A 14,420-nucleotide genomic window follows, 5' to 3' on the forward strand; every position below is an offset into this window, starting at 1 on the left:
TGTATATGTTATTGTTATACAATACTTTAGTTGTGGCTTCCAGTCATCAATTGTTAGTAGAGAGAAATGTCATTGATTTTTGTGTTGGTGTTGTAATTTGCAACTTTGTCAAACTCATTCATTGGTTCTGGAAGATTGGTAGATTCTTCAGAATTTAGTCTTTGTAGATAAAAATGTCATCTGCCAAGAAGGACGGTTTTATTTCTTCCTTTCAATATGTGTCTGTCACCATTATGATGGCACTAATGAAATAAAAAACCAAGTATCTCAGGATGAAGGAAATTTATACTGTGTGGAACTAGACTATCCACAGAGATAGGAAGAGAACTGAAAATGAGTAACATGTAGTTAAATATAGAAGGCCTTTTTATGTTGAAAAATTTTATGTGAATGTGCACACTCTAAATTTTAACATTATAGTATGGTTTACTAAACATTTGAGGGAAAAATGTTGAAGCAGTAATAAAGTTTGGAGTGTATATTATTTTAATTAAATTGCATCATTTTTCAATTAGTTTATTGTTTGACTACCATTTACAGGGGAACAAAGATCTTGGATGATTAGACCTCTGATAGCCAAACTTGAAGATAACAAAAACTCTTGAAAAACACTAGAAAAAATGTTAAATTTTAATAACTGTGAACTTTTCATCAGAAAATATGGAGACATGTCTTCATCAGATGACAATGGAAAACCATTTTGAAAACAAATGAAGAAAAGACCAAACAAAAATGGTGCATCTAGGATATATCAGCTGTAGGATTAGAAGCCAAATAAACAACTCTTCTATAAACAAAGAGAAAGCATCGTGGCAAAATAATACCATAAAAATGCTAATTGAAACTTTGTGGCTAAAAGGAAATATTAACAGAATTATTTAGGATCTCTAAGAACCTTTTAAGAATATAAAACCACTAAATTTTATAAAATCTGAATATATACAAAAAACTTACATTTTTGATATATTTATACGTGTATAATAAAAAATAAGGACCTGTTTTGAAGCTTATATATGTCTAGAGAGCAATATGGTCACTGAAATTACTACTTCTCTATAATTAACATCAAGTGATGCACAACTTAGTGTGTGAAAACTTAAGACTATACATATACCCTCTAGAGAAAGCACTAAAAAAATACAAATTGGGATAACAAAAATTCAAATAATTTATTAAAATAGATTTACAAAATAATCTTGACAAAGTATTGAATACTTCAAATTGAGCTGGTAACTTTTTTGCATTGATTTATGTATGGTAGATACAGAATGATTATAAGGTATCATTACTATGAACTACCTGCTGTAATTTTTGTTCTTTTGCACTTGATAATTTTTTAGTCATTTGTAAAGGAAATGCTATGTATTGAATCATTTTAACATATGAAAGAATAACATGATGATTAGTAAAATATTGAAAAGCATTAGATCTGTAATAATTTAAAGAATTATAAGAATAATAAAAATGAATTATGTTTTATTCATTTATTTAGACAATTTCTGCCCTCTTGCTCTCCATCTGTTTCATTAAAACTCAGTATCTGTGGGTGATAAAATGGTAACCAGAGATCTACTCAGTGAATATCATGATAGAACAGTGTTCTACTATTATTAAGATACTTGCAGTTTTAACATGTCATTTACACAGAATGTTAAACTAGTCTCCTAGTAGGAAACCAGTAAAACAAAAATGCCAATTTTCTATGAAGTTGTAGAATATATTCATAGAAAGCCTTAAAAATTTTGTGTAAGATTTTTTTCTTTCTCAAAATGCTTTTGCAGAGTTTTTTTGCAGAGTTTTTATATATTCTAGAGTACTGGTGAGAAAGTTATAGTCCATGCATTATTCATTTTCCATTGTCTTTGGCTAGTTTTGTACTACAGTTGCGAAAGTATGAAGAGAAGGTGTTTATTCTCTTTGAGTATACTTCCTAGGGTATTTTATCTTTTTAGTTTTAGCAGTTGATGGGTAAACCCTAGTGTGACTCTCATTCTTTTTTTTTTTTTTTTTGGTACTGGGAATCAAACTCAGGACCTTGTGCTTGTGAGGCAGGCGCAGGAACCACTGAGTGTGACTCTCATTCTTAAAAACATTTAGAGGTTTCTAGAATATTTTAACAGAATTTTCCCCTGTACATTGAAATCACACATAGTAACATGACTTTCTACTCTTTCTTTCTTTTTTTGTTGTTGGTACTAGGGATCAAACTCAAGTCCTTGTGCTTGTGAGGCACACGGCGGAACCACTGAGCTAAATCCCTGGCCCATGACTGTCTACTCTTGCTAGCCTTTAAGTGACTTTGATAGCCACCATTTTTTCTTTTATTGTTTCTATTGATTATTACTTAGTCTATAAATACAGTAAAATGTATTTACAGTAGAAGTAGGAAATGAGTCCTTAAAAGTGTAAAATATCTCTTTGTACATTGTGAATACAAAAAATTCAAGAACTTTTCACCCAACTATTTGTTTTGTGTAAAAGGTTAGTTCTTAGGTCCCCCAGAGAGCTTTTTAACTTTCCAAAGGTCTGATTGGTTTACTAATTAATTTTTTTTCTCTCAGTTTTTTCATTCTGCATTGTAACACACAATATCTTACTGACACGAAAGACTTTTCATCCCTGGTGAATATCTTGTCAAGGGATTGCCCATCACTTTGCTTTCTCATCCTAGGAGAGAATTTCTTTCAGAACTCATCCCAGGTCTATTTGTCAGCTTAATAAATGAGAAAGTACATCAAGCTGATGCATAATAAAAAGATATAAGCTACAATTTTTGCTAGTGTTTGTGTTAGAAATTTGAGTCATGAACTGACCATCAAAGAAAGGCAATCTGGATTGCAGAAAAACTTCTTGTTAAACAAAGGTCTGTTTCTTTTCATGTTTTTGTCTCTTCATGAATGTACTTGAATTCACATATCTTATTATAGTGTTTACTAAGATGAGAAATAATAATCATTCTTAATACTTTGTATTTAATGTTATTTCTTCAAACACCTTTCTTTAGATAGTTTTAGTTACAATTCTTAATTTTTTTGAAATTTCTATTGAAACCAGGGACTAAATGTAAAATATGAATTTAAGGAAAACTTGATATTTTATAGTTTAATAGGCTCTGCTAGAAGTTATTTTCACTATTCTGCCTTCTAAAATCAATTGGCAAATATTTCATGCTATCATTTAATTGTTTTCAGGAAGGCTGACTGTTGTGCCTGGACCAATTTCATTCTAGTATACTATTAAAGAATATTTCTGAAAATCAGCATATCTGAAAAGTTACCAATCAGATTAAAGTGTAAAGGTCCAAAATACTATGAAAATGTGTCAAAATTAGTGAAATCAAAGTGGTGACAAGAAAAAAAATGTATCAGAGGCATTTCATAATTATACATTTATAGTTTAATCAGTTCATTATAATTATATGATTTACAAATACATATAATTATAAATTTATGTAACAATGAAAGACATTTACACAGCATTTACAATTATATTTAAAATTACAAAATAAATTTTCTTAATATATAAGCTATTGAATTCATCATTTGCTAATTTTCTTATCCATCATTGGTAGATTTTTGAATAGTAGACTAGTGTGCTGCCCAATTCCATGACTTTAAGCAAGTCACTGAAATATTTTTTAAGTGTCTTAATTTGCTCATAAAATTAGAATAAAAATTTGTCCACATCTCTATTGCTTCACTTGTATTTAAAAATAATTTGTAATCATAATAAACTGTGTCTAAAATACATTAGAAGCTTACTTAAATGCATGTTAATTTTTAATTATTTGTATATTCCACTCTCAAAATTGTTGTGTGCCTTCTCTTTCCATAAGCTTATATATTTGCATTTGTAATTAGTTTTTTTTCTAAAAAGAAAGAAAAAAAATCTTTGTTTAAGATTACAAATGTCTTCACTGGGATTCCTATGCTCAGAAGAATAAGAGATAAAAGTAAGAAAGAAGGAAAGACAGGAGAAGGGAAGGAAAAAAAGGAAAGAAGAAAGGAAAGAAAGTAAAAATCTTTAGAAAATACAAGCAAACAGTACTACTATTTTTAGCAGATTAATTTTTCCATTAAAAATTTATGTCCTTATAGGGACAAAAATAATTGAAGAAATAATGTAATGAGATTAATTTTCCAAAGATGAAGTTTTTGTCACGCATGATCTGCAGGCTTCCTTCTAATATAAGAAAGGCATAATGTTATGTGTTATTTTTTCTATAGAAAATAAAAGTTTAACTAGCTATTAAAAATGAAATAACAATTGAATTTAATTCTTAAATTCTGAACTCTTATATATTCAAGAGATTATATCCCTTGAAGTAGATTATAATATGTGTAAGAAACATCTTTCACTAAGGGAGGCAAATTATAATGGAAATAAATTGATGATAAAATCGAGAAAATAAAAACAAAAGTAAAACAGAACAAACTAAATCCAAAGCTCTCATTTCCAGATGTTTTTCTGGAATCTTCATTTCCTCAAAGCACACTTAGAGTGCCAATCAAGATTATTTGAAGATAAGTGTATGTGAAAAGGTTTACCAATCAGATTGAACCATGCAGTAAAAAGGCTTTTTAAGAATGGTAATCTAATCTTTATTTTCACTGATGTCTTATAAAATATTGAGAAGAATATGATAAATTGTCTTCCACACTAGCTTACCAATTTTTTTGAGTAAAATAAATATAGTCATCTGATCAATCATTTTTTATCTTTATTATTGCTACAGTTCTACCTATCTCAGTTATGAACAGTGAGCTGAATAGGAATTACTCAGAGGTGACGGAATTTATTCTTTTGGAATTTAGAACCCCTCCAAAGCTACAGATCCTCATATTCTTATTGTTCTTCATGATCTACATGGTCACTGTAGCAGGAAATGTCAGCATGACAATTGTCATTAATATGGACTCTAGACTTCAAACACCCATGTATTTCTTCCTTAGAAACTTGTCTTATTTAGATCTCTGCTATTCCACAGTCATTGCACCCAAAACTTTAGCCAACTTCTTGACCAATGAAAAGAAGATTTCATATAATGGCTGTGCAGCACAATTTTTCTTCTTTGCCTTGTTTGTCACAGCTGAATGTTTTCTCCTAGCTGGAATGGCCTTTGACAGATTCTCAGCCATTTGCTACCCTCTCCTTTACCCTGTGAACATGTCACACAAAGTTTGTATTCAGTTGGTAGCTGGATCTTATATCTGTGGATGCATAAATGCAATAGTGCAGACAAGTTTCACCTTCAGTTTGCATTTCTGTCAAGAAAACAGACTGGACCACTTTTTCTGTGATGTCCCAGCGCTGATCAAGATCTCCTGTGTTGACACATTTGTAAATGAGATTGTACTGTTTATTCTCTCTGCTTTCATCATCATCAGCACCACAATTATCATTTTGGTTTCCTATGCATATATTCTCTCCACTGTTTTGAAGATTCCCTCAACCCAGGGCAGGAGTAAGACCTTCTCCACCTGTGGCTCTCATATAACAGTAGTGAGTTTATTCTATGGAACTGTGTTCTTCACATATGCTCAGCCTGGGGCCATCTCCTCACCAGAGCAAAGTAAGATCATAGCTGTGTTCTACACGCTTATAATACCAATGCTGAACCCTCTAATATACAGTCTGAGAAACAGAGATGTGAAAGACGCTGTGAAAAGAATATTATGTGAGAAATGGTGCCCTCTGTGACATTTAAAAAATGACTATACAGTGGAAGCAGTTTGATTTCTAAAGGTTCTAGTCACTATTGTTACAGTAAAATTATGTCAAAGACATTTTTATATGTGGCAATGAATGTCAACTTTCAGTTTTATAAAATGATATTTCTAATAAGATAGGTATAGATATAATTATTTTATTTGCCTAAAATTCATAAAACACATAGATGCAATTTATGATGTAGCAATTATATTTTAATTATAGTTTGAGTAAGAAGTAAATTTTAAAAGTTGTTACTATATATTCATTAAAAACTATCATATCTGTGTATATTATTTAAAAGGTAAACATCTTTTTTACAACTTTAAATGTACTGAGTTGTTGACAAAATAATAACAGAATTTTTGAGTTAAAGGCTTAGTGTTTCCCCAAAGTTTGAGGACTTCTTTCAGGAGAGTATTTTTCCCAGATTTACCTTGTCTATGAAAACGAGACTCATGAAGTTTTTTTTTTTTTTGGTACCAGGATCGGACTCAGGTCCTTGTGCCTGCACAACAGGCGGTGAAATCACTGAGCTAAATCCCAGGCCCTCATGAAGTATTTTTTATGAAGTCATTCTTCATATAAAAATTGCAACAATAATATTATGCATATTTATTTTCTCATTCTCCTCAATATAAAATGTTACATTATACAATACTAAACCTAGATATATAAAGAGCATGTAATATACACCATAGGTTGTTTTTATCAACAATTTTTAAATCAGAAAATTGCGGCACCAGATATTAAGTAACTTAGTGGAGTTGAACTCAACATTGGTATGGCTCCAAAACTTTAATTATCCAAACATATCCAAGTACATATTCTAATGAATGTGGAATAGTCTAAAATTCTAATTGTACACCTTCGAAACAGACATTCTTGCATGGAGGTGTAGACATAGGGTCAGTCTTAAGCATTGCAAATTTGACCCTTCTGTCATGATTCATGTGATTTTATTGTTTTGATTTTCTTTCAATATTGTAATAAATTTTGGTGTGGAGCAGTATAACATTTGTATGTAATTTTATTTATTATTCTTTTAAAGCTTTTCAAATATACTTACCAAGTAAAAAAATCATATAATTTTCAATTTAAATTTTAATTAATTAAAAAATTTTTTCCTATACATCTTCAAGGCTCTAAGTCATTTTATTTCATCATTAACCATTTTTTCTAAAATAAAGAAGAAATTAAAGATTTTGCTTACTTTCTCTGCTTTTATTTTGTTTCTTTAAGATGTATGAATTCTTTGTGAGAATCTAGGAACCTAACTGAGCCAGATGTACTGGAGAGATTGAATAAACTTGCCTGAAAAAGTGTATTCAAGATGGTATGTCACTGCACTTCCTTTTAGTGAGATTAATAGTGAGAACTAGGAGCAAAAAGCAGAGCAGGTACGTTTGAAAAACTTCAAGTTTGGCCAGAACAGAAACTCGCATAAAGACAGGGATCTGAAGGGTGTGGTTGCTAAAGAGATCAACACTGTTACAAAGAGCACTTGTGCTGCAACAATAGTAAAAATATCTTGAGAATATCTCAGAAATCAGTAAGATCTCACCCACTGCAGGCTCAATGGTTCAAATGTATAATCCTTTCATTTGAGTAGAGAGCCAATAGGCACCTAGGGAATTGGTTCCTCAAGACTCATTTTACTGTGCTCCTCCATCCGGACACTCAGAGGCCACTGGAGCAATGGTCCAAAAGGGCTCAGCTACTGCTGGAGCTGAAAGCAGAACTTGTCATTTTCCACATGATACTGGTTGTGCAGACATGCAAATTGCAAGAAATTTGGGGCCACAGAGGCTTCCACTTAGATTTCAAAGGAAGGCCTGAGAGACCAGGAAATGTGTCACTGGTCAGAGTCCCTGCTAGGAGTCACTATGAATATGATGTGTAAAGCTGTGAGAGTGAAGCCAAAGCTTCAGTGGAAATCCTACAAAATTAGAGATGCCAGCAACATGGAACATTTTTCAAATAAAGGTCATAGGTAGTAAGTGAAGCGGCCCCAAGAAAGGTCATGCATTCTGGAACTGAAAAAGCAATAGGTACAAAGCTGCCCAGTTCTCTGGAACTCACATCTGTCCACCATGTGCCCCAGATGCTAGAAATGGAGCTACAAAATTTAATGTTTGCCCTGCTGATTTCTTTTGTTTTGGTTCAATTCTTTTCTATCCCCTATTCCTTCCCTTTAGGAATGGGAATGTTTACCTTGTGGCATTGTATCTTGAGAGTATGTATATTGGTTTCTTATTTTTACAAGGATTCATAGATAAGAGTTACCTTGAGTCTCAGAAGAAATTTAGGACTTGTAGTTTTGAGAAACACTTGAACAGTTGAGACTCTGGGGCAAGGATTAAGACATTTTTCATTGTCATATTAGGCAGAATTGTGACTTGATTATTGTATTTATTTGGAGATTAATATGGCTTAATGAGATGTGATTAGATGACAAGTTGACAAGGGGTGGATTTGTGCCAGTTAATCTTGACTAACAACTGGAATAAAATTAAAAAACTTCTGAAGAGGTAATTGGATTGTGACGGCACTAACCACATTGATAGGTTCAATGCAGAATGAGCTACTAGGAGGTGAGACCTAGGTGGAGGAGGTAGGTCATGGGGCATGACTTTGCATATTATATCTCCTTGGCCCCTTCCTCCATAGCTTTTCCCAACCTTAAAGAGGAGAGGTTTATTTGGCTCATGGACTCAGAGGATTCAGTCCATGGTCAGTTGGCTTCAAGGCAGGAATATCATGGTGGGAAGGCATGGCAGAGGAAAGCTTCTCTGTTCATGGAGGCCAGGAAGTAGAGCAGGAGAACAGGGCCAGAGTGGAAGAGGCAAAGGACTAGATATAGACCCCAAGGTCTATAACCCACACAGGCACACCCAGAAGTATACTTTGCTAATTCCATGGGTAGCTCCCAAGCAAATTGGGTTCACACTTAAGCTTAACCATCACAGACTGTATATACTAAAGTGAGAGACCAAAGTTAGACATAACTCAGAGTGAGTATGTGGTATTTGATAAATGAATGAATAGTAAAAACAAATATCTCTAATTTTCCAATAATATAAATAATGCTGCAAGGAACATCCTTTTACTTGGGCACTTGTGCATTTTCTAAAGTGGTACTGGTGAATTAAATACTATCTACATTTGAAGTTTTGATACCTACTGACAAATTACCTTCTCCAATGGAATCAGCACTTTGTTCCTCAATAGTATGTAAGAAATTTTATAACCCTGTCAATAAGAGAAAAATATTGTATTTTAAGTTTTTGAAAAGTTGATATTTAACATTTTGTGACTCAGTATATTTGTCAGGCCTCTCCAGAGAATGCAAATAATAGAATATATATATCTCAAATGTTACTCAGTTGGAAAAACCAGAAAGAGCCAATGTTGGAAACAAAGTCTGAAAGCAGTGTGCTGGTGAATCTTCTCTTACTATGGGAGGTTAGTTTTGTTCTGTTTTGGCCTCTAACTGAGTGCATTCTTCTTTACTCCAAGACCACAAATTTAGATGTAAATCTTATCCAAAAATACTTTCATGGAAACTTCCAGAATGATATTTGGCCAAATAACTGGACACTGTGGCTCAGCCAAGCTGACACCAGCACACTCAGGACAATTTTAATTCTAATCTTCCTGATAAAAGGTGAAGTAAAAAATATTTTCATATTTTAGTCATTTGTATTTCAACCAATTCTTTTTCTTATTTGACTTCAGATTTGAATATAGTTGTATGGAATATAATGGTCTTTTATCATAAATGGTCATTTCCCCCATAAGCCTTATATTTTTATGTGCTGTTTGGTCATAATTTTTGATGACTTCTATATTTACATAATGATAGGAAAAACCCTTCTCATTTACAAGGCTCAAAGTAAAATAATACCTACATAACTCTGATAGGGTTTAAAAACATATTTGATCTTTAATTCATCTGGATTTTACTTCTGTCATTTAATTCTTCTGAATGGACAGTCAACCATGTCAATATAATTTACTAAGTAGTTCATCTTTCCCCACACTAAACCAGAAAGACTCCTCCAAATATAATCTAAAACAAGCAGATATGATTTTAACCCATCCTAATTAGAAAAACAATGTTCAAGATTTAAATATCCAGTGTTGGAAAATGTGCATGGATGTGGATACTCTCACACACAAGGGGTGAAAATGTAAGTTACAGAACATTTTCAGGAAGGTAATATGGGAATATATATCAAAAACTTTAAAGCGCATCTCTTTGATCTTGCAATTAAATCAATTATGTATCCCCAAACAAAACATACCTGGTCAGGTAGATAGTTGATAGATCTTTTGGAACACCTGACTTCTTGGATAAGGAGGGGTTGCTGCCCAAGGGTATATCCCATGCTCAGAGAAATGCCAACCTGTAGCCCTGGACCATCTGCCTATACCAGAGCCTATCACAGCAGCCTGGAAGGCATCTGGCCCAGGCCTCACCATCACTCCTCTGGCTTGATTACTAACTGAAGTTAAAAACAGTCACAGGCATGTCTCCACAGACCCCAACTTTAAACCTGTGACCCACTGTCAAAAAACAAAAACATAAAACTATTTTGTGAGCAATACAGTTCATTTCTTACAAACATTGTTTTATTTTATAAATACATTAAAGATAGTGTGATTTTGGTAATCTCATGTTGGTATTCCATGGAGTTTTTATTTTTCATAGACTGAGGACCTTAAAAAACAGAAGTGGTCTGGGCTATACTGACTTCTGTGAGACCTTGTTGGGAACATTGTTTATCTTTCTGCTGCCTAATACCTGAAATCTTTTCATGGTTAGGGAACTGCCCTGATATGAATCTGGGAGGGAGGAAGAGCCCACCTGTCACTAGAGAAGCTGATGATGCTGGGACTTTGTTCCAGAGCATCCTTGACACCAATATTTAGCCAATCATGTGTACCTGTCACAACTTCTGAATCTGAAGCTAATAGTATATAGAAGGAGGGAGAGTGAAAAATAACTTTTGGTGGTGACAGTAGTGGTAGTGCATAGAATGTGACCCTACAGCTTAGACTTCAGTGTGCATGTTACATGTAGGGTGTCCTATGTCCTCACCACTGTGGGTTAGAGGCATGACTTTTAATACCATCCTGACTGTGCAGTTTCCTTTATTCTTGAAGCCTGGTTCTGCAGCCCTCCCCCCAAATCTCCATGTTACCCAATTTCTTATCATTAATCCTCTAATGAGTCAGTACTGGTTTCTGGTGCTATGATTAAGAGATATCACTGAGATACTAGCCCAGATATGTCATTAGGAGCTAAGAAAGCCTGAATTCTGTTGAGAGATGTGCAGCCCATGAGTAATCTCCCCCCGCAAAATGCATTAAAATAGCACAGAGACATTGCTCCATGTCCAGTACTGTATTATCTCTCAGCACTCCACCATTTTCCCCAAGTATCATATTTCTTATTTATTTTTATTTTCTTCAATAGCAAGTGAATGCCTAATTAGTGAAGATTGTGTCTTAGTCATGCATCGAGTATTTCTGAGTGTTTATAGTCTCTTTTAAAGAAACTTATTTAAAATTTTCTTTCCTCTAAGCACATTAATGTTAGTGAAAAGACTATAAAATATCACCAGATTGAAAATTAAGTTCAACTTCTAAAATTAAAAAAAATAAAAACTCAAAATTAAAAAAATTAAACTTTAATAAAGTTAGAAAATTGAATGCAGGTGATGTATAATGTTACAAGAACTAGGCAGAAAATCTGATACAAAGAGGCAAAATGATATGACATGGGCTCAAAGTATAGAGTATGCTTCTATCAAGAAGAGAGAGAGCTTGCAGTTTTCCCAATTGAAATGTTTAAAGAAACAGAATGTAAGTTGATGAAATGATCCCAGATAGAATACACCTAAAGAAACCTTATATAGGACATACCATAGTGAAAATGTACAAAAACCAAAGAGAAGCTTCCAGAAGGAAATAAAAAGATGAAGATAGTTAGGTTATTTTGAAAGCAAAAGTAAGGCCGATAGCTGAGATCTCAGTGGAAGCATGCGATTCAGAAAACAGTGATACGATAGTATTAATGCCTTAAGATGAAATAGCTGAATATCTGATGTAATATGTCTAGGAGGAAAAAAATTCTTCGAGTTACAAGAAAGGCAGAAAAATTGACTTCAAGTAAGAAAATAGATACCAGATAACTTTATGAGAAAGCATTATTTTCCTCTGGAAATATATATGTATCGGGAAATACAATTGGTCTAAAAAGAAAATGTGAATCCAAGACTCAATACTTTGTTAAAAACCATGAAAAAAAAGAGCTGTCTGTTTCTCTATCAATCTGTCTATCATCTATCTATCTATCTATCTATCTATCTATCTATCTGTCTATCTAATTCAATATGCTGAATATGATGTTTCTTACTTTTAGAATATGATGAAAATTCATTTATAATAAAGTCAGTCAAATGAGGAAGAGTTCGTTTGTCAGTCATCAGTATATAATATGCCAAATTGATTTACTGTACATCCTTGCCAAGAGATAGTACCATTCATACTGTTAGAAATTTGGCACAGTCATGGGCATGATATTGGGTAATCACCTTGTGGATTTTGCATTTCTCAATTTTACCAAGTTATTTTTCTACATTTATTGATATGGTACAATGGGTTTCTCTCCCTTTTTCTATTTTTGTCCTGAATTATGCAATAGGTTTTCTAATATTAAACCAAATTTGCATTCCTGAGATAAAATTAATTTCATTGTAATATACTATGCATTTTATGTACTGAATATTATAATTTCCTAATGTTTTAAAATCTTGCTTTATCATGATAAAAGCATTCAAAATAATCTTTTCCTGAAAGTGTCTTCTTATCATGAAGTCAATGGTGTGACATTGGTTATGTAGCTCACAATGTGCTCCAAAAGCAACTTGGTCTCACCTGAAGTTTTCTATCATCTGCTGATTGTTACCCACTTTATCAAAATCTAAGGTATTGTGACAAAATCTTCTAGGACAACTGTAAGAAGATAAATTTTCTAGTTGCTTAGCTTTTATTCTCATTATGTTTTCCTGAGCAAGGAAATTTGGTTGGAAATAACTGGATCTGTATAAACCTCCCTGTACCCATACTTGTTTCCCAAAATAAAGTTGTCATGCATTGGAAAATTTGTTTATTATGCCAATCTTATGCTCTACTTCTTCACTAAAAATAAGTTTTGTAAAATTTTGCCCATGTACCCAGAAAGGAATGAATAGAAGATGGAAAATATTGATGTATTATATTATATCTGAAGTTGTCTTATTCTGAGATATACATTTCTGGAGTTCTGTAGAATTTGATTTAGAATCAGTTATAAATTCATTATCAAAACAGGACATTATTTGATTTCTTCATCTTAAGCATGATACATTCTAGACTCAAGCTGGTGTTTTATCCTTGAAAGGTATAGAATTGTTTATTCTTTTTAATTTTGAAGAGACTATGTTATAGTTTAGATCTAATCTATTTATCAAAAATCTCATGTTCAGTAGCAGGGCTTTCAGAATGTCATTGGATTATGGAGACACTAAACTCTTCAAAGCATTGATCCATTGATGAGTTCTTAGTTGAATGTGCTGTTAGGAGGTAGGGCTCAATTGGAAGAGTGGGTCACTGGAGGTGTGCCTTTGGAGGATGCAACTTTTACTCTCTGCTTTGTTCTTTCTGCCTCTAACTGCTATGAGATGAGCAACTTTCCTTTGCCAGGTCCCTCTGCTATAATGCTTCCACTTTGTAGCCAGTTGACCATGGATTGAAACCTCTGAAATCTGAGCCAAAATAAATCTCTACTCTTTTAAGTAGAGACTATCAGGAAATTTGCCCCAGCAAAGGAGAGATGACTAATACAGAAGATTGATAACAAGAGTGGAGCCATTGCTGTGACTGTACCTGACTGTGTGGTTCAGAAGCCTTTGAAACTGGTTTGAGAGGATTTTGGAAATGCTTGGAGAACTGAGCTGAGAAGCCTAAGAAGTTGTAAGCTAAGCACAATGGGGAGTTCTGGTCAGAGTTGAGAAGTTCAGAATGCTGATAGGAATGTGGACAGTAAACTCCAGTCTCATGAGGCTTCAGTTGAGAATGAGGATTATATTGGGAATTGGAGTAGAGGTCATACAAGTTACACGTTGTCAAAAAAATTTGTCTACATTTTGTCTACACCCTGCGGCTTTGTGAGAAGCTGATTTTAAAGGCTACATACTAACTGATCTGGCAGAGGAAATTGTAAGGCAGATGAACATTCAGGCTGTGGCATAGGTACTGCTGGCTGCTTTTAGCCAGACTTCTAGTAAGAATTAGAAGCAAAATGCAGAGCAGAAAGAATTAAAAAGTTTAAATTTTAGCTCTAAAAGAGCTACATGTAAAGTTGGATTCAAAGGAAGTGTGGTTGCTGAAGAGACTAGTACCATTAAAAGGAAATGAAGTGCATGAAACCAGGACAAGAAGCAAGATGCCTCCAGGGAATCTCAGGAATTAGTAAGACTCCACCCATTGCTACTGTAGACATAAAACTTGCTTTTGAGAAGGGATTCCCTGCCCTCCAAGAAAGGTAATTTAGGGAATAGGATCAAAAGAATTTACTTCACCATTCTCAGCCATTCAGGGATTCAAAAGCTTCTGCAGCCATGAAGGAAAAAAGCCTGCCTATAGCTAGAGCTGGCAGCAAA

The 14,420-nt window shown here is 33.4% G+C and overlaps 1 protein-coding gene across 1 annotated transcript; it reads left to right on the forward strand.

Annotated features, from left to right (window-relative positions):
- The first annotated feature begins 4,752 nt into the window (after positions 1 to 4,752).
- On the forward strand, positions 4,753 to 5,700 carry LOC106008710 (olfactory receptor OR9H1-like). Its single transcript, XM_013069502.2, has one exon. The coding sequence runs from the start codon at positions 4,753 to 4,755 to the stop codon at positions 5,698 to 5,700; it is 948 nt and encodes a 315-aa protein (XP_012924956.2).
- Positions 5,701 to 14,420: the final 8,720 nt, after the last annotated feature.

This window comes from Heterocephalus glaber, unplaced genomic scaffold, assembly GCF_053883595.1.
Source record: "Heterocephalus glaber isolate CG9 unplaced genomic scaffold, H.glaber_assembly_v1.0 deba00001569, whole genome shotgun sequence".
Lineage (NCBI taxonomy): Eukaryota > Metazoa > Chordata > Mammalia > Rodentia > Bathyergidae > Heterocephalus > Heterocephalus glaber.

Excerpts from the sequence above, each read along its gene's own strand:
- LOC106008710 (XM_013069502.2), top strand. The coding sequence starts at position 4,753 with ATGAACAGTGAGCTGAATAGGAATTACTCAGAGGTGACGGAATTTATT.